Below are 20,654 nucleotides of genomic sequence, written 5' to 3' on the forward strand. Positions count from 1 at the left end.
AAGCTGCATTTTAGCGATAAAATAAAGACGCGGATGATATATAAAATGCATTCTATAATAAAAAAGCGAACATCGTAAAAACTAGAATAAATAAAAAATAAAATAACGTCGCTGGCGAGCCTCGTTACGTCTCGTCGTTAGCGCTGAATCAGCTTCTCGCGGCGTTGCTCCTCGAAACGTCGCCGAGCGTATTTAATATAGATTATTCGAACACCGTGTTGGAACAGGTTACACGTCGCGGACGTAACTGATACGAATCATTTGTCACGATAGCGTACAAATGCTCGAGCACTCGCGCGTTTCGCTTTTCTGCTCGCGCCCCGCCGCTTCTTTGAAGCGCCTGGCCAACTTCCGCGTCGTAAACGCCACGCGAAGACTACCGGCTAAATTTACTGCACGTTCCGAGGAAAATTTCCGCGCCAGGCTACACTTGACTGAGATACGTCAGGCTCTTTTATAAGAGAGCTCTTTCCGCGGTCCTTCCTCAACAGCGTCTTAGAAAAATAAAATAAAAATAAAAATAAAAGTGCAAAAAAGACAATAATTCAAATTTCTATATCGCGTGCGATATTAATATATTTCTTACACGAACCTGCAGTTTTTTTTTAATAACTAAATTTGACGATATATTTATTTTAATGCTGTAAAAAATAAGACGTTCTTACGTGCCAAACAAAAATAAAAAATAATTTTCTCTTTAAAATCGAGAACACTGCGCGAGCAGAAACGATTTATCAAACAGACCTCGATATGAGGAAAAACACCAGGACTTTTAAATGCTCAGGCGCGCAACGATACGAGAAGCGCCTCGGCATTTGCATTTCAACCAGAGCTTGAAAATGATATATCATTTCTCTGTGACGGTAACGGTACAGCGGCGCATACGCCATCGATAATTGTCCGCCGAGTTAAGGCCGATTTTGTGGAGAAATTTTGAATTCTAAATCAGGCGGACGATAGACGAGGGTACCGCGAACATAATTTCCCGATCTTTCCGTCTTATCCGTTCCTTCTCGCGGCAACAGATCGTCCCAATTCCAGCACGAAGGAATCTCTCCGTATCTCCTCGTGCGCGACGAGTAAGTGCATGCGGGTCAGAGCGTGTATGCGAAATGCAGGCTCGTCTATAAGGCAAATGTTCCTAATCTACTGCGAAGGTAACTAACAGCCGATAAACTCGAAGCGCGGCCGACTCTTTATGGCGTATATCGGTCGTTCTGTTTTATGCGATCGCTTCCAGAGCTCCGACGAGCGTGAAATAATTCAGCGGGGCGATATCTACGACGAACAGTCGATCGGGCAAATAAAACGCGTCGCAATTTATTCTCTTCATTTATAAATGTATTTAAAATACATAAAGTTCTTTACGAATTAATTCGCGACTGTTTTTCCTTTTACGTTAAATTTTTATTAATAAAAAAAAGGAAAAAAAAAACGCACGTTCGACTACGAAAAAATATTTCCGTTTAACTCACTTTTGCGCCGTGTGTTCCTAAAAAATAGCACGCCGGATGAGGTTCTTTTTCTTCCGCAGGTCGGGACACGGTGGTATCTCGAGTCTGCCGTCGCGAGAACGTCGGATATGAAGTCACGCCGAAATAGATGCGGGACAAGCGGCACCGTCGGGACGGCGGGCGCCGACGTTGAAGAAGGAGCAGAAGGAAACGAACGGAGGGCCACGCCGAGTGTACGCCGACGTTGAGGAACACGACGAGGAAGAGCACGACGGGATTCTCGGACTGGAAGAGGTCCAAGACCGAGAGAGCGACGCCGCACCGACGAGCGGAGCGAACGAGATTGCACGGTAAGTGGAAGCTAACTGTGAAAGGTGACCAGACTCGTGTCGCTGGTGAAAACGAAATAATGCTTGAACCCATAACTACCTAGAACTACCCGGGCTCTAACCCTGAATCGGGAGAAATTATAAGCGGAAAGCACGTACCTGCTTCCTCTCTTTTTCGTTTTAAGGAATACAGCAAACAGCCGAATACTTTCGCAGCTTAAAAGCAACAGCCTGCTCAGCTGGTTCTGAGTATAATCGCCTCGGAAGCGATTAATGACGCTATTTGTCAATCACATGGACATATCGTCCTTCGCGTGAATAACTGCGATTGATCGGTCTTGAAAAATATTCAATCCGAGATCGATTAATCTTCAAAAAAAAAAAACGCTATAAATAAATTCCTCCGGTTTGATTAATAATTAAAAATGCAACGTACAGAATTATTTTTAATTAATTTTCTGGCGCCACGTCTAAGCGTCGAAGAGCTAAATTTTTATTTTCTAAATTTTCGTTTATTAGCAAAGTTAGCTGTTGCGTAATACGCAAAGTGTATTGCAAAAATCTCGCTCATTGTTTGTGTAATAAACGATAAAATTTAATTACGGCTCGGTATCAATGGGCTGACGTCACCAGGCTGTTTCGCCCCGTGGCAGCGCCTCGGACATTTTTCCGACAGATTTATAGCAGTTATAAATTGTTGCTAGAGTGCGGATCAAAATAAAGCGTTCCATTTAAGTGCGCGACGCGTCTGCTCGTTTCGATCAGGGAGGCTGCGACATAATGCACGTCATTCAGTAAGCTCTCGACAAGAAAGACTAGCGACCGCTCTCCCTCTTCGTAAGAAGAACCAAAGAGTCGTAAGAGATAGATAGGAGTCTGCGTAACGGAACGGAACGGCGGTGGAATTTCAAAAAAGTCCGATAAACGAACGAGACGCGACGATCACGGAGAAATCCAAGGTGAAAGTCCAATACTGTATTGTCTCGGCGGAATTTAATTGCATTCTCGCGAAACGAATTTTGCAATACGTTTTCTCTTTCTGGTACCCCAAGGGATTATTCGTAGAAAGTTCTATGAACGCAGGGAAATTATGACTCACTGAAATTATCTTTGAAAAATAAAAGAAAAAAAAGCTTATCTTTCAGCATAAGAATTTCCATTTGTTTCATTGCTTTTTACTCGAGACCAACGATTATCTTAAGATTACAAACAATAGACTTTTTTTTAAGACTGTTATTATCGTCTAGACGCTAGAATATCTTGAGCAAAAAATTCAGGAGAGATTCTTTCAAGCAACCCATTTGGTAAAAAAAAAAAAAAAAAAAAAAAAAAAAAGAAAAAAAAATTTAAATAATATATAAATAAGAAATTAGAAAATTAGAAAAAAAAATTAGAAATAATATATGAATCCAGTTTAACGTTTACCCGAGAAAAGCGACGTGAAACACTCACCAGCTCCAGCTCCAGCTTGCGCACGTCGTAATATCCCTTGTAATACTTGAACCACATCTCTCTCGCGAATCACTTGCGCGTACGGACGAGCACACGCATCGCGCGTTACGTTCAACGAGGCCCTTGAAGATCGCTCTCTCGAGGTGAGTTTCTCTCCCTCGGGGCGACCGCGTTATTATCCCGCGTGCATCCCCCGAACGCGACGGGGCACCCAGGGCCCTTGCACGCAGAAACCCGGCGGTTCAATCGAGAGCGAACTGCCACTTCCGTGCTGCTCCTCGCCGATGCGATGCCCCGGCGTCACCGCGCGCCCATAGCGGCCAAGACTCTCGATGAAAGAGTGCACTGTTTCTGACTCGCGATCCGCGGGGTCCGTATCGTATCGCGGGACGCGGGAACGAAGATAAATACACGGAACGTGAGACGCGACGGCGAGCGAGATGTGACGCGGAAAAGGGAGAAGAGCGAGAAGCCAGTGTCGGCGGAGAAGAGCGGCGGTGATACGATGCACTCGAGGACCTTTGAGAGACTGTACGCCTTGGCACGACCAAGAGGCCAAGTATAGACGAGGCGTGCCTCGTGTAGGTGCGTGTTAATGCGTGCACACGGGCACTGGCTCGATGTGTGCGTGCGTGTATATGTGAGCGTGCTTGCGCGCTCGCTCGCTCGCTCGTGGGCCACTAGACTTAATTAGCCGCCTCATCACTGGAGCTATACGTTCATTTTTTTTTTTCTTTCTTTCTCTCTCTCTGTCTTTATGAGCCACGTGCGATTTCACAGCGCGAGGACCGGCAGTCCTTTGTATCATGCGAGCTGAGAGATTCTTAAAAAAGCGCGATGAAACGCGCCAAAGAAACAACTTTCCAAGTGTCGCTTGGAAAGTGGATCCTCATGCGCGCAAAAGCATGTTTCTGTTTCGTGAAAGATGTACGAAAGGCTTAGCGCTCTATTTTCTTTCGCAAAGTACTTTGGAGTTGTGCAGAAAAAAGAAAAAAAGTGTCAGAGACCATTCTGTTAATACATTGTTATGTTTCAAATACCAAAATTATATCAACTACTAATTTAACTAATTTACTAATTATTTAAATTATTTTATTAAAAAGTAAACGTGTCAATATATGTATTTAGAAAAAAGAGAGAGAGAGAAAAAAAAGAGACGCTTCCGATATTGCGCAAAGGCTCTAGAAAAATTATCCGCCGAACGATTTCATGGGCACAGAAGAAATAGCACGGTCTTATTAGAACCATTAGCTTATCTCTCTAGACTAGATAGATAATGTGTCTAACCGGGCACCGATGGACGCAGTGACGACATCGCGTTAATCAATTCCTAACAGAACAAGCCTCACCGGGCCCGAAAAGGCTGCGGAATCGTGTCGAGGTGAACGACATACCGGGACGATTTTATGAAATTGTACGTTTGAAAAATCACTGTGCATCGGGCTGGTCGTAAAAACTGGCGATATTTCAGTCATATCGCGTCGAGATGCCGTGGCAGAGATAATCCCGCGGTATGCAGGAAAGCCGTTAAGCCTTTCGGAAAGTTGCATAATACAGAGAGCCGATGTTAATTTACTATCCCCATATAAGTAACAACGGCATAAATCCGATGATACTTTAGTGTCTTCTTGAACAAATTTTATGTCCTTCCCTCCGCACTGCAAGCGCGAACGAGGAGGAAGATCGATACCGATGTTATCGAATAAACATCGAGCTTTAATCCTAATTACTTCGGAAGATGAATATCGAACTCGCGCTGAGAAACGATCTCTCTTGTGCTCGTGCGGAATTTTGAACGCGAGGATTCCCGTCCCGTTTCCGCGCGATTTGCGTATGTGAAGTATTGAAATTAACGCGGATCTGATTAGCATTGACACGTGGACTTCGTCGGCATGAGTTCCTTGGCGAGGAGCCATACGTCTTCCCGCCGTCAGTTAGTTACCGTAAATGAGCGTTGTAATTTTTCGCGGGGGAATTTCGATACCGTGGAATTTTCACGGAGGGTAACGAAGTTATAAATAGAACGTTGTAAACGACGACGTGGTAAATAAAAGCGTAATCGAGGGTCCGCAGACGATAACCTTTATCTTTCCCTTTCTCCAGACGCGAAGCGATACGCAGTGGCATAATTAGAGAAATATATGAGGAGAGTTCACTCACTTCTGTTGACTTGCTTTTACAAGCTAAAGTTGAACAAGTTAAAAGTTCGAAGCGATATTAAAATAAAAATCTTAGGTTTCTGGATTAAAAAAATCAAAGAAAGAAAAAAGAAAGAAAAGAAAAAGAAAAATAGTATAAAAAATATTTAAACGACACGGAGAAATTTATATATTCTTTAAACAGAAATTTTTTTTTAATTTAACGTGATTAAAGATTTTAATTTAACGAAATTTAAACTTAAATTTGATGTTAATGTCTCTCGGAAATACGCGAATAAAAATTAATATCTTTGCTTTGGTCAAAAGTAAAGTGGAGGAGTTCATTGTCACGAACCCTTCCTCTTTCCGGCTTTTTCTTTTCCTTCTCACAGCTTCTCGCTCAATCGGAATCAAATCGTTCGTATCCACCGACAATTCATTCGTTTACCCCTCGTCCTGAAATTTATGAACGAGCGACCGCTACGCCATTAATCATCCCGCTCGCATTCGTGCTCGTTTATTCCCGAAAAAAAAAAGAACAAAAAAAAAGAACAGAAAAAAAGGAAGAAGAAAAAAAAAAACGTCCGCGCATCTCCGCGGTGGTGTATTGATTTATGGGCCGGTCTCATATCACTTTCAGGACTTACCCGTTCTCTTTCTACGCGCCGCACCGAGATTCCGCAGATTGCGCGCCCGTGCAATTACAGGACGAGTTCTTCCATCAGTCCGCGCGTTTCGCGTTCTCCGCGAACGCCCGAATTAATTTTCAGGACGAAATCGAGAGCGATTCTCTTAATCGGTCGCGTGCTCGCGAGGCATCAACCACCGGCGTGTTCCGAATTTAAAGAAATTCGCAAAGCTGGCGCATCGTAGTTTTCAAAATTTTACAGATTAATTAATAATACCATCGGCACCCGCGAGAATACTCGAGCTAATTCTGGCTTCTAGCTCCGGCTACACGAGACTTATTCCGCTTCTCTATATAGCGTTCACAATTAATCTATGCGCGTAATCGATTTAAAGTCAATTGCTCGTACGCGATGTAACCGCGTGACCATCACGCGGCGCTCATAAATCAATACTGGTTCCGAGTTCAAAAAAAAAAAAAAAAGAAAATAAAATACAATAATAAATAATAAACATCGATCGACTCATCTTACCATAAAAAAAAGTGTACATTATAATTAGACCGACACAATTTCGTGTCCTACAACGTTCCAGCGATCGCGAAACGCAGGCCAGGAACGCTCTTCTCTGCGTCGCGTTGCGCGGTTCAGCGATTTACGAGCGGACCGATCGCGTGCAAGTTTTAAGATTGTATCTGCCCCGCGCGCGCGTCGCGATTTTTGCGTAATCTGCGTGATTGCCTCGCGCAAAACACGCGCGCAACATTTGCAGCTCGTCCGAGCGACGATCGGGTGCGTCTCCCGTGAATGATTTCGAATCGTCGGCGAGAAAAGCCTAGGCCGTCTTATATAATCCCGTCGCGAAATTTATGAAACCTGTTCCCTTCATTAATCGGCATTACGTCCCGATTCAAGAAATCGCGAACAGATGCTCGCGACCGCTCCGCACACGGCCGTAATTAACCGTAGCAAATTGCGAATTTACGACGCGCGTCCGCGGACTTTGGAGACCTCGTCGCAAATTATTTTAATTACTTAAAGCGTCGCGTCACGAACATCCTTAAACATCTCTTTACACGATCCTATTCGCGGGCTGCCGGTCTAAATGTAAAGACAAAGATTTATGAGACTCGTTTGGAAAAACGAGACGTACGGGGTTTCTATTCATCGCTACGCATTTTTTTTTTATTTTTTTTTCCCTTCTCCTACCTTCGTATTTGCGATGGCAAATTAACGACACTATATTTACCGACGCGTTATCGATGCGATGCCAATGCGTCGGCGATCGTACGTCTGCGTCCTCGGTCCCCAATGCCGTTCCGGGCGATATCGGCCCGTTAACCGATCGAGATCGCCCTGACAACAAATCATCCCGAATCAATCCCTTTTCCCGAGAGCAATTTCATTATCTCGGGTATTGATATCGCCTCGCGAAAGCGCAGCGCACGAGACGCGGCTCGCTCTCATTAATCAACGGCGACTCGCGATCGACGAGCGACGAACGAGCGAGAGGGGGAGGGCCCTCTGCTCCCGCTTGCGTTCTTTGCTCGAATGGGGCACGGGGCGCCCCTCGCGTAATTGCCCGGCGTTCCGAACTGTACGCGGCATAATTTCGATTTCCATACGCGCGGCGGAACGGTCGACGGCGGTTCGCACCGTCCTTGCTGCGGGATGCCGCGAGATACGAGAGCCGAGGATCATCCCGCACGTCCGGCGATTCCTGATTTATGAGTCGAGCGGCCCGGCGCACAATTTTCAAAACTTATCTATCCGATCCTCCCGCCCCGAAGACGACTTCTTCCTCTCTCGCGTGCACGCGGCCGGCGTAATTGCAATTGCCGGCCGCAATTATTGCACCGACGGGTATCTCTTTCTCTTTCTACGCCCCGATCGTCCAATTGCATCTTTCAACGGGCTATGCATTCGCATCCAAATGACTTCACCCCTCCCTTCGCCCATCGCGCGCCTTTTTGCTCGCGGTCAGAATGAGCCGGCCTCAAACTAGTTTCCCTTTATCGCTCTTCTAACATCGCTCGATATCCACCGATGCTCGATGCCCTAACGACAACGACGACTGCAAAGCGATGTACCCCGCGGCGATGTAAAGTTCCCCGCAAAATTTCGTTCCCGGCGCGAAAGACGCCGAATAAATTAATTAAAAATAATTCGTCTAAATACTTAAAGTATACACATTTATCAAATGAGACAAAATTGACCGTTTTAAAATAAATATACAATATAAAAATTAGTGTCCTACCTCATTACTAAATTGTTTAAATTAAAGCCAGCGTAAAAAAAATAAAAATAAAAATAAAAATAGACTACGAGATGCAGGCACAGATACCGATGTTTTCCCTCCCGATAACCGCGACGAACAGTGAATCGCTCAATTCCAGATAATGTTACAGATGTAACGAAGTGCAGGACATACGATTAGCAATGCAAATCAGATTCGGATTTGTCGGGGGTACTTAATTAGCGCCGCGGTATGAGGACGCGTCCGCGAAGATCGCTGCTGGAAACGAGATGACGCGGCCGCGCTTGCCCGCCGCAAGAAAGAACCTGCTCTCGCGATCGCGGGGCGAACACGTTTGCGAAATTAATGGGACACTACGAGAAGAGCACCGAGTCGATTGCGTCGTTTGGAAAATACCACGGCGAGGTACGATCGAACGTCAAGTGCCTCCTCCTCCGAGTGATTCCCCGAGAGATCGGCTAATAGCCGATATCTGCTCGCGTCATCCCGCGTCTTGATCCCCGGCTTGCTACACGAACGTCTCGCGTTGCGTAATGCGTAAGGCCTAGTCTTAAAATACACGCGGCTCGCTCGCGAGCGAGGTGTAGAACGACGCGGATGCGCGCCCCTTGAAGCGGCGGGATCGGTATCGAGCCACTCGCGAAGATCGTTTAACGAATCCGGCAAGTATCTCATTACTTAAGCTAATGTCGCGCGGACTGCGAAAGGAGACCGGCCTCTCGTCGATTCGAGATCGGCCGTTGATGGTTAACGACGGCTTAACCGATCTCTCGTTCTCACTTTAATTCCGAGATGAGACGGATCGAGTTAAGCGGCATTTGGCGAAACGAGAGTTAATGAAGGTAATTTATTTAGATGATCGCTGATCGTCTCGAATGATCAAGAGCTTATTTAAAGGGAAAGAAAAAAGGAACAAGTTTAATTGAAAATGTAATAGTAACGTTAATATAAATTAAATAATGTTTTTTTTTTCTTTTCTTTTTTTTTCTTTTTTTTTTTTTGAATATAAATTGTGCAGGAAGGATTATTATTTGTATTATATTCGCGCGAGTCATTGCGGAAAAACAATGTTCGCGAAGACGGAGCCGATTATTTCTTGCGCAACTATCTACGATTGCAGACGTACTAAGCTCAGCTCAATTTTCCGGTCGCTAGAGATGCATACAAACGCACCTTTATGAATCTTTAATGAGCGCGTAAGCGGTACACGTAATCACACGAACATCTCGAATAGTTGGAAGACTAAACTCCAGAGCAGTGTCGATACAGCGCGCCTCGCGAAAAGTATTTTACCGTCCATTGTCTTTTAAAAAATGTGAAAAGGGTAGAAAAGACTTAATAAAAATAGAGAAATTAATAATCAAATTTTTTAACTAAAATTCATGGACCAAGCACGGAATTGCAAGACGCGGTTTTTATTTTTAAGAGAGTTTGGTCTTCTTTCGTCGGTTCTCTTTCGCGCCAAGATTTATCTTTCTACTTACCACCGCGATCGTAATTACTAAGTCAAGACACACAGCAGCGGCTTACCTGCAACAGTCAAAATGAGAATCGAGTTAGCGTTGATTCGGTCGTCGATTAGCGAAATCGGCGTCTAATTTACGATTCGGTGCTGCCCGGCGGCGCAAAAAACCACCGCCGGAATTTTTCGCGAGCTTTACGACGAGCGCGCGTGTAAAGTTTTTAACGAGTTTCGCTTCCAGCGTTACTTAACGCTGCAAAGGGGCCAGCGAAACGGCCGGCTCATCCTTCGTAAAACAAACGCGAAGGAGCCGCGGCGGGAAGAGAGAAATTCTGTACAATGAACCCTTAAAGCGGCGTTACGCCGTTCGCAACTAAACATTTGCTAAATTTCATGGGCTCCTCAATAAACGATGAGATAGAAACACGCTATTGCGACATTAAATTTCCGATTATACTACTCTACAAATAATAATCGTACAAAAGACGAATTTATTTAAATATTTTCCAATTTTATTTTCTATCATATTCATTTTTATATAAAATTGGAAAATATTAAATATTTATATTTAAATATTTTTAAATATTTTTATTTTTATTTTATTTTTTTATATTTATATTTATTATTTAATATGCAACTGCAGCAAAGAATGATCTGTCCAGAAATTCACCGATTAGTTCGATAAAAGAAACCTCGACGACGCCCAACCTTTTAAAGATCCAAGAAATTTTAAAGACCAGGCCGTGTCGCGAATTTATTTCAACTGTCTCAAAATATTCATTACCCTCAAAATCACACTTTACTTCGAACAGATTAAGGACTGGTCTCGTCCGCGCGAAATGATCCGGTATAATCGGCCCCGCGCGTTCCCTCGTTACTCCCGCGAAAATCACTTCGCGGCGCGCAGCGCACGTCGAGGATTTCAATAAATAAGACCTGTGGGCATTCTCCGACCCGACGTCGGGTTGTAAAGAGCCGATAAGATCGGTAGCTAAATAATCACCTTGACTGTTACGGTCGCGACGCACATTTTCACGACGCGCGCGCGCGCGCCGTCCTAAGAACGGGAGAGTTAACGAAATCGCGTTTTATATACGCTCTGTAGCACCGGTCGAGATTTATCTGCCACTTATCGAGACGTACGCCGGAATCGCGCTGACTTTTTAGATGCCTGGCTTGCACCGCGACATCTGGTAAGAAGCCGAGCTCGGGAAGGCCTCACGATCGGCCCTTCTTCGCCCTGGGTGCCCAGCCCTTCGCTGGTTCTCATCTCCCGTTTTGACGTCAAAGCCTCGAGCCGATTAAAATAATCGAGATCGAAAACCGAACCTCCCTCCCTTATCCTGAGCATTGACGAACTTGTTTGTCACTGATAAAATTTATTCTAATTGTTAATCGATGGAAATTAATTATCTGTCGGGTCAACGAATGCACGGAGGCTCGCTCTGTAAACTGCGTACCGTTCGGCCGCCGGCAAAGGAATGCGGGAGTCATAACATCAAAGTCGCGCGAGGCCGGCCCGGCCGCACGCGACCTTTGTTTGCGTATCTCGGCGACTCCTCTACGTAGATTATTAACGCGGCGTTGAAAAATATTCGCTACAACGTCGGACACGTTGCGGTATTTGTCGATTAGATCATTTGTAATTTCTTCAATCGTCTTAGAGAAATTAATATAATTAAACGCCGGAATACGTATATTTGAATTATACATTTATAGGAACGAGAGATGATTGAAGTTAAGTTATGTCTTGCTGAATATAATTAAATGAAAGTAATTCTTTAACGTGGTCAACGTTATATATTGACGAGGAAGCGACGCGCGGTCTGTAATGTTTTTAGTTAATTTTGCAATCCGAGGCGAGTAAGCGTATCGCCTAAATGATCAGCTGTGCCGACTTCGAGCTCGTGTTCGCCGCGCATCGTGAGGTGGAGGGCAAATATTTGCCGGGTCCGCGCGCGGCAAACCGGGGGCCTAAATCACAGTGGCCCGTTTGTTCTCGGGTGCATCGAGGCGCCCTTTCACGGTTCTCAATCTCAACGATCCGTCAATTCGCTCCGCAGGCGATGCGGCCGCTCGCGAAACTCGCGTTCCCTTTTTTTCTTCTTCTTTTTTTTTTTTTCTTTTTTTTTTTGTTGCATTCCGCGAGCGCCCGCATAACGGAACGCAACGCCGACGATCGACAGATCACCGTTAAAGCTTAATGTACGCGCGTTTACGTATGCGCCGGCGTAATTAGCGCCGCCTTTAACCGGGTCAGCTACACACCCGTCGTCGTAATGCGAGACATCGCGAATGTAAAACTGCAAACGCGAGGGATTATCTTAACGACCGCGGACGGAAATAAATTAATTGCCCAAAATTGGCCGAAAACGAATACAATCTTACGATAATTAATCGAGGCTCGAACACAATTTCCAGGCTTGAGAAAAACTTCCGAGACTTCCGATCGATTTCACGCCGGTGTTTGCTCTGCGTCTAAGACCTCGAAAGGATCATCGAGAGCGGAGCTAAAATTAATTTTTAATTCTCCGCTGCACGAAGTTATATTTCTTGTCACCCACAATACGGATCTGTGGACAATTTTTTTTATTTTCTAAGTACAGGCTGTCTAGCACTGTTCGTAAAGCGAGAAACTTCTGGGACATGGTACTTTTTACGTGGGCCATATGGAAGTCAAGTTGAATATCACAAGTGAGAAAGATTAACGAGTTTCCCATCAATTCACATCCACCTACACATGTGAAATATTTGAACAGTTGTCACTGGTGGCTACTCATTTCGTGCGATGACTCATTCCTCGGTTTCTCGACGTAAAAAAAACGACCATATAAGCTCCACCAAATTTCGATCTTCAATTTATTAATCGAGATTAAAGAAAAATATCTCTACTGCCTTTTGTAATCGCTCATTTATCTCGGCCTCACGTGCTTTCGTTTCTAAATACTCGGCAAATTTACAATCAAAACCCCCACGATTTAAAACTACATACAATATAATTATTGCCTCGCGTTGCGAGCAATCCTTTTCGCAGCCTGTGGACCCCGACGGGCATATCGCACACGAGCTGGTTTATAGCGAAAATTAGAAAGACATAAACGTAATTTATGCCCCGTGTGCCGTCACGCGTGGACGTTTCAGCCTCGACGAAGATAAAACCTTTCTTTCCACGAAGAATCCCAGCGCCGTCGTGAAGCTCTCGATGTCTATGGTCTAAAACTAACTCTTCGCGCGTGGGGGGAGCATAAAGTATACAGCCGATTTTACGACAATTTTTATAGTTTACCCCCGCTCGACGTCGAGAACGCCGCGTTTTGTTCTGCCTCATCCGAGTCCCCCTCGTCGACGAGAACGCGCTTTTGAGGTGCGCTTTTAGGTAACGATAGGGAGAAGGAGAGGTAAAAGGGCATCTAACTTCGTTAGAATAAAGTTTAAAAGCGTATCCCCTTTTTCCATTTCTTCCACCTTGAGCCCATAAAATGCTAACGCAGCCGGTATTTTCGATTTATATCTGCGGTCGCTTTACCACCGAATTCTTGGAGTAGCCCTTGGATTGTATAATGGAAAAATCGTTCGTAGAGAAATAGAAAAAAAAAAAAAAAAGAAGTCTCGAGACTCGCGATATAAATTCTTACGCATGTTGAAAACGTTCGACTTCCGTATTTTCAGTCGAAGAAAGAAGGGAAATTTATATTTTGCTGTACATAACTAGATCGTCATCGTATTCAATTTATTTTAATCGCGATAAATATTTTTTACATGAAAAATAATTAATAATAACAGTGCGCGGTTTTTTCTTTGTTAAATAAATCTTAGGTTCCTTCATATAAGGTAACGCAATCAGCGTCGATTTTTATTCTTCCCTTCTCCCTTCCTTTCTCCTCGAGGTGTCGCTTTCGGCATAAATAAAAAAGCAAGCGTCAAATGTGTCACACAAAACCGCCTACGTCGACTTCGATCCGGTATTCCAATGACCTTAACGTTTCGTACGAGATAAAAAAATCCCATTCGTGGCTCGAACTCTTCGGAAATACGAGACGGCTGGCCAGCGGCCAGCTCGTTGAACCCGATCCATCGTCGGTCTAAATCTCGCGACCGGCAAGTGTCGACACATTTTTTTAATCCCCGCTAGACGAGCTCACCGTTTTTCGTAAACCCTAAAATGATTTCTCGGCCGCGCGACGATTTAGAAGACGCATCGCGTTAACGGGAACGCGTTTTCAATCTCGATGACGAAACATGACCGAAACGATTACCTGGAAACTCGAGCGGAGAAAAAGCCAGGAAAGAAGGCCGAAAATCTTTCTTTATTCTACGAGAAGAAACGCGACGTTGATCGTTAACGAAATCTACGACAAATTTGTGGAGATTAAGACCGGAGCACGTTGCGCCTGCGAAGTTTACTTCGCGATTCCTTATCTATGAATTATTACCGAGAGATAAAATTGTGTTGTCACGTATCGTAATAATATAATTATTTTCTCCACGGGTATAACGTAATCGCGGATATAATTATGCGGCAACACGATTTCTCAGCAGCCCCGGCAATATTACCTGCATATAAATTAGGAATCGCGAGATAATCTGTTTGGATATCAAACAAGAACACACGTTCGTAGTGTTAATAGAGCAACTGTTGCACTCTCACCGCCCATTTAACGAGGGCGGCGAGCAAGGAAAAAAAAAAATAAAGCGCGTCTCTCGTGCACGGGAAAAGTTTGTAATAGTTTAAATTCATTACCGCCCCGTCTCAAGTAGAAATCAACCGGGATGGGAAAAGAAGAGACAGGGGAGGACGCGAGAGAGAAAGAGATAGAGAGAGAAAGAGAGAGAAAAAGAGAGAGGTATCCTATTATCACGGCACGTTATCGTTAAGTAAATTTATGATCCGAGCTTATAATCGTCCGGCTCCATCCGTGCGCCGATTTATCACCTTTAACGTCCGTAATTACAGCTCGATTGTTTCTCTCTCGGGTCCCTTCGCGTCCAGCCTTGTCTACGTAGAACGATTACATGCATCCCGAGCGTATATTGATCGAGGAGCGTAAGAAACGAATAACTACGCGTAAAAATAAAAAATAAAAAAAAAAATAATGCATATGTAAAAAAATTAAAGTATCTCTTTTTCCGGCTTTCGAGAAGCGGCGCGAAATGTCTGCTCGATGTTCGCTTTTACGAAGGTAGATTTCGCGAAGAAGACGTTCCGTTAATGACACGATACTCCTGTTATTTCAAGGTAAATAAATGGGTATCGATGTCCGGGTGAACTCGAGCGTGATTAGTGGCACGGACTAACGTTACGGGTTGTACCCCTGAGCGCGAGGAGGGGGCGCGAAAGAAAAATGAGCCACAGCGCGTGCAACATTGCATAATGCGGGTGCAACGGTTGTGATGAATATGCTGTGCGGCTTGGGTTAATTCGTGGATTCATCATTGAAGATCCGAGGGGCCACCACGCCCCGGTTAGGCGGGGAGGATCATCATCGAGGGGGCACCCGAGGCGAGTCTCCCTCGCGCCGTGCCTCTAATCTTAATTATCGCGTGAGCCTCGAGTCGTCACGCACGCCTTTACTCCGCTTATATACGTCTCTCGCACGAATTTTTCGTCAAACATTTTTACGTAAAATATCGAACTGCGCGTTTCAAAAAGAATTTATAAAGCAAATTCATCGCAGACGTTAATTGAACTTATTAAAATAATACGTGTAAAATATCTGTCAAAAATAAATACTAAATTAATTAATATCCATCGCTTTACGTTGCTTTAACGTTTCCTTTAACGTTTCGACAATTCCTAAATCTCGTCGGGTCGTAGCGAGTGATTTCTTTAGAAATATCGTCAAAGGAAACACTCGAGGCGAAGGTTATCTCCGTCTCCTTGCTATTAATTATTATCACGAAGCCCTCGCGAAGCTGACGCTCGCATCTGCCGACCGGCAGCCGACATTTGAATTAAAATTTGCAACGCGGCCGTCGCGACCGCGACATCACCGCGGCGAACTTATTTGCACAAGTGCCCTATAAACGCAGAGGAATAATTTCGCGCCACTATGCCGCGAGTTCTCCGCCGAGGCCGAGGCCGACTAACTTTGCGGTACTCTCGTCGCGTCGCGGAATTATCGCCGCCGCATCGAGATAATTGCGGCGTCGAGTCCCCGAGCGCGGCTGTTTAAAAAACGCGCCGGCGAGGGAGACACGGCGGCGCGGAGACATTGAAATAAATTGAACTCAACGTGGAACAACCTTAATTACGCCAGAGTCTAATCTAAATAAGCCGGGGCGTGTGCATTAAACGTAAATTTAGAAGGCAATTGAACCGACGATATCGTCGAGCTGGACCGGCGTGGCCAGATTAAACAGCGCTATTTATCGCTGCCTGGTCCATTGGAAACTGTTTAAGTGGGGAAAATATCGGCGCGCCGCGTACGATTTTAGTTCGCCTCTTGAAAGCCGAGAGACTTACGCCGGGCGTGAAGATATCCGACCCGCGAAGCATAATGCTTCGTTTTGTGCACGGTCTCTTCTCGCGCGGTGCGCTCCTCAATGGAGCGCACTGTATTCCGATTCCGCTTACGATAAACTTGGTAATTACGGACAAATAAGTACACGGTTTCCTCTTTCGCGAGAAGTCACGCGGGAGATCCTTCACCTCTGCGACAGCTTGTGCATAATTATCAAGTTTACTTCCTACCGCGAGGCGACGTTTATAGTATTTGCTTTCATATCTTTCGCTCACTCGAGCTGAAGAAACAGCTCCGTCATTTCGAAGCGGCACGGGCTTCTTAAAAACGTTCACAGATCGATATTCATCGAAGCCATCTCGGTATCTCAGCGCGCATTGTACTCACCGGAAATCGCGGCGGAAAAGCCTGGCGGCCGGGCGTTGCTTTACTTCGCGATCCCGTCCGATCAATCGCGATGGTCAATTTTCTAATCCCCGCGATCAGGCTTTTCGATTTTAAGGCGTGCTTCCGTCCCCTTTCCGATTGTCTCGCACGAGCGATCGAGCGTGTCCGCTTCGCTCCCTCGCTCGGCGCAGCAAAACACGCGCGAAACGCCGTGCTTTCTTCCTCGTTACGCCGCAGCAAAAACGGTAACGTCTCCTCGAAGCCGCGTGACAGGTGCCTATCGGCGAAGTCGGTGTCGTGCCGCTGATAACAATGCGGCGTAAGGCCGAGCCGCGGCCGCGGCGTCGTAATTACGCGTCGTACAATTCCGCGAGGCTCGTTCAATTAATAAAGAGAGAGAAAGAGAGACGATCCCGAGCACGGCCGAGTGCCGTTAACCGGCACACTTTTGTTATGCTAAATTGCAAATCGCGCGCGTCTACGCTTCGCGGTTTGTTAAATAACGCAATTAAATCCTAGGCGCGATTCAGCTCGGCGGAATATTACCACGGCGGAGCGCCACGCTCGTGCGTTTCATTGCGATATCGCTGACGGCGAGGCGAAAGGAAAAGAGACGGAGAATAATTTCATTAATTATCGCGAGGCAAATGGCACCGGAACAAGAATATTACCGCGTAACGAAACGCGCCCGTAATGCCGTCTTTTATCAAAGGATCGCTGTTAAAATTCTATACTCCGTATCTCGAAATAAAAAGAAGCTAGTTGTCCGGATCCAACTTGCGCGAAACGCGAATCGAACGCCGACGTTTATCGCGCGAGCCGCGCGCGCGTAAACGTTTTACCGCCGCGTAACAATCTTTTCAAGTCCGAGTGTGATTGCGCAATAACGAGGACCGTCCGACGGATTTGAAAAAGAGAAGCTGACGCGACGGGGCGCCGAATAATAGCGACAATTGCTCCGAACCTAGTCCCCGCAACGGCGACAAAACGCTGCTGTTGCGTAATTTATTGGGTTAATTCGTAACGCTCGTTACGTCGCGGGAGAGCACGCATCTCGGCCCCTTCGCCCGCGACGGGCTGGCATAAATTACGTGATCTTCTTATTGGAAACGGAAATGATTAACCTGTTTCACGAGTGCAAAAACTGGTTGCCGTAATCTCTAGCGCGCTATAGATAGGAATATTTAAAAGTATAATTTCGAATTGTAAACTTCCCCTCCGGACTCTGACGTTCGCCGCGGCTTGTCGGCTCTCGACCGATTTCAAAACGAGTGGCATATTTAATAAAGAGGTTACGGATGATAATTAATAAATTAGATCAATATCAAAGCTCTTTGTATACACGATATAATTTCGCTGCAGCCTCTAAACGATTTAAATAAATATTCGTAAGTGTCGGGCTCTTTCGCTCGTTTCACTCTGAAATTATTATTTTAAAATAATATCTAATAATGATACAAAACCGCGAAATTGTTATCCCGGCTGCCGCGAAGCGTGGTAAATACGGCGCGCAAGAACAGGCTAGAAATCGCGAGTTAAAACGCTGAAATATGACGCCCATCTTCGCGTTTCACGGCGGCGTTAGGCAACCGGCCGGCTTCAAGCGAAATGGCAGGAAAGGGAGAAAAACGGTGGAAAAAATGCCCGACGTGCTGTCAAATAATTCTTCGTCGTTGATCGCCCCTCGTGCGTTTTGCCAAGCGCACTTACCGCGCATAACGCGCCTCCGCCGTACTCCGTCGCTTGTGCAATTTTGCCGTTACACCGGCCGTTAGTACCGTTTCGCGGGTGCATCACCTAGGATCGTGTAATTCGCAAGAAATGAGCATTACAGCCTGCGCGAGAGGAAAGAAAACAAAAAAAAAAAAAATCCCGCGAACAGCCGCATATACTGAAGCGCACATGCAAATTAAAAGTCGCTACGTTGAACGGCTGTGCTTGGAAAAATGTTCGAGTTTCACCTTTTCCTGCGATACAAAAAAATTGTCGATTGCATCCGATTAAATATTAAGTGTGTGATTCGCTTGTTTCAATACCTGGTATCATCGATAACGGTACCGTAACTCAAGTTAATCTGTCGTCTCTTTTATAACGTTGATAGCCGACACTTCTGATTGTGAAATGCTTCCTATCTGAGCCACTGTATCGATAAAAAAAAAAGGAAAAAAAAAAAAGAAAAAGAAAAAAAAAGAAAGAAAGAAAGAAAGAAAAAAATAACTAGGAAGCGATAATGACCGAGTCAAGCTCACTTTACGGCGGGACATTATTCACGATCGTAACATCAATTAATTAATCGATACGCTATATACGAGCCCGTCGGTGTTGTTTCTATTAAGTACGAAATCGCGCGAGGAAGGCGTCGGGAAGAGCCGCGTTCATAATCGATAGAAAACGAGCTCCTATACATCGCAACAAGTAATCGCCCCGGTACGGCGTTTTAACGGTAATTGCAATAAGCTGCTCCGATTTACGATCAGCGCGGAGTAAATCTAATTCGAAATGAGAATATTTAGTCACGCATAATGCATATTTATAATTAAATCAGCCATCGGGGTAAAAGTATCCGAGCTTTATATGGGAAATTTTATACGCCGGCAATAATTGTGCGAACGTTCATTAACGTTCTATTTCAACGTAACGATTCGCGCTACGAGCTTCTCGTCTTCGTTCGCGTCTCAGAAGCATTCGCCGGTGAAGATTGGCTTTTCCCCGGTTTCTTCATCGGTCGTTTCTTCGTTCGGCGGCCCGAACGGGCCTTTCAGTTCTGACGCATCGAGACCGCGTTTCTTTTCTTTCACCGTTTCTCTCCGAATCCCTCATTCTTTCCACGGCGAGCCTTCCCTTCCGCCTTCCACCGCCCTGTTTCGCCCAACTTCGTTACTTCTTACACGCGCGCAAGTGGTACGGGATTCGCCGGGGCTCTTCCTGGTTTCCGCCGTGTATTCTTCTTCGCCGGTTCTTTCTGAAATTCTTGCGGGCTCTCGGCATTAAGAGCCCCGCGCGTCGCCGCCGCGCGCGGGAAGAGAAGACGCGTGATTTGCGCGTTCCAACGGCCCGCGGAATTATAGGGGGAACGATATTTGGGTTGCGCTTCCCCGCTGCATTCAAAAGTGCGACCCAAATGCGGTTTACTCTGCAATTCCGCGAGCCGTCATCTCCGTAACAATGTTCGGTGAAAATGACATAACAGAATATCCCTCGCGATTGGATGAAGGAACCGTCGCGTCCTCGTTTCGAGAAATTTTTTTTTTTTGATATTTTATCGCCGATCGGTCGTTCAGCCAGTGGTTCGTTTATTTAAAAAGAATTTTTTAATTTAAAATTATTTATAAGTTTAAGAAAGTCTCAAGCGTTGTTTACCGTAATTCTTTGCGTATAATGCGTCAAAGTGCAAGGCGCGCTGAGTTTTGATGACACTATCATATGAACTTTTATTATCTGCGCCGGTTCTCGGTACTTTCTTCGCCGAGGGTACACAAGAAACTCGAAACGCGGCGATATCGTTTTTATCTGAAAGGGAATATATCAACTCGAGGCGCGTTTAAGGTGGGTGGCTGAAGATAACGCCGAGAGGGAACGCCGGTGTAAAGTTGCCGAAACGGAAAAGCCGAGAAGGCTTCCTGTGACCGTCACGTGCACCGCCGTACCGAGAAACGGACTATAGTTACGTGTCACCCGACGCCCGGTCCGCACATGATCGCTTCGGAGAAGTATTGTCTCCGTCACGAAATGTTTGACAAAACCTTGGACGATAAAAGCGAACTCAGCCGCATCAAGGCCAGCCGTAAACTTTTTTAAAACCCCCGATCACGTTCGGGACCCACGCTGTGTTTCAACGTCGCTGCGTACCCTCGGGGAATCTCTGAATCCGAAAAGCGAGCGACTGATCCTCCTTCAGCGAAACGAGAAGAATACTTCCGGCAAAGTTGAAGCGAGCCGAGATCGTTAAAAAATTACTCTGAGGACGCGAAGGACTCGTCGGTGAATATCGGAAGATACCAACTCGAAACACTTAATCGTTCTCCAGATAATAACGCCCGCAAATCGTCCGGCGAGGGAATCGGCGCCTGCGACAGGTGCAATCGGGA

At 45.5% G+C, this 20,654-nt stretch overlaps 1 protein-coding gene across 3 annotated transcripts in view; it reads right to left on the reverse strand.

Moving 5' to 3' along the window:
- Positions 1–20,654, reverse strand: part of LOC139112264 (rho GTPase-activating protein 20) — a 166,401-nt gene that overhangs the window by 17,527 nt on the left and 128,220 nt on the right. Inside the window, exon 1 of one of the 3 annotated variants that reach the window (XM_070673188.1) lies at positions 3,236–4,224. The exons of the other annotated variants lie outside the window; for them this stretch is intronic. Within the exon in view, the coding sequence (XP_070529289.1) occupies positions 3,236–3,292 (57 nt within the window). The 5' untranslated portion in view covers positions 3,293–4,224. Of the gene's footprint in view, positions 1–3,235; positions 4,225–20,654 lie in introns of those variants that run through there. 3 annotated transcript variants of the gene reach the window in all.

The sequence above is a fragment of the Cardiocondyla obscurior genome, linkage group LG27 (assembly GCF_019399895.1).
Source record: "Cardiocondyla obscurior isolate alpha-2009 linkage group LG27, Cobs3.1, whole genome shotgun sequence".
Lineage (NCBI taxonomy): Eukaryota > Metazoa > Arthropoda > Insecta > Hymenoptera > Formicidae > Cardiocondyla > Cardiocondyla obscurior.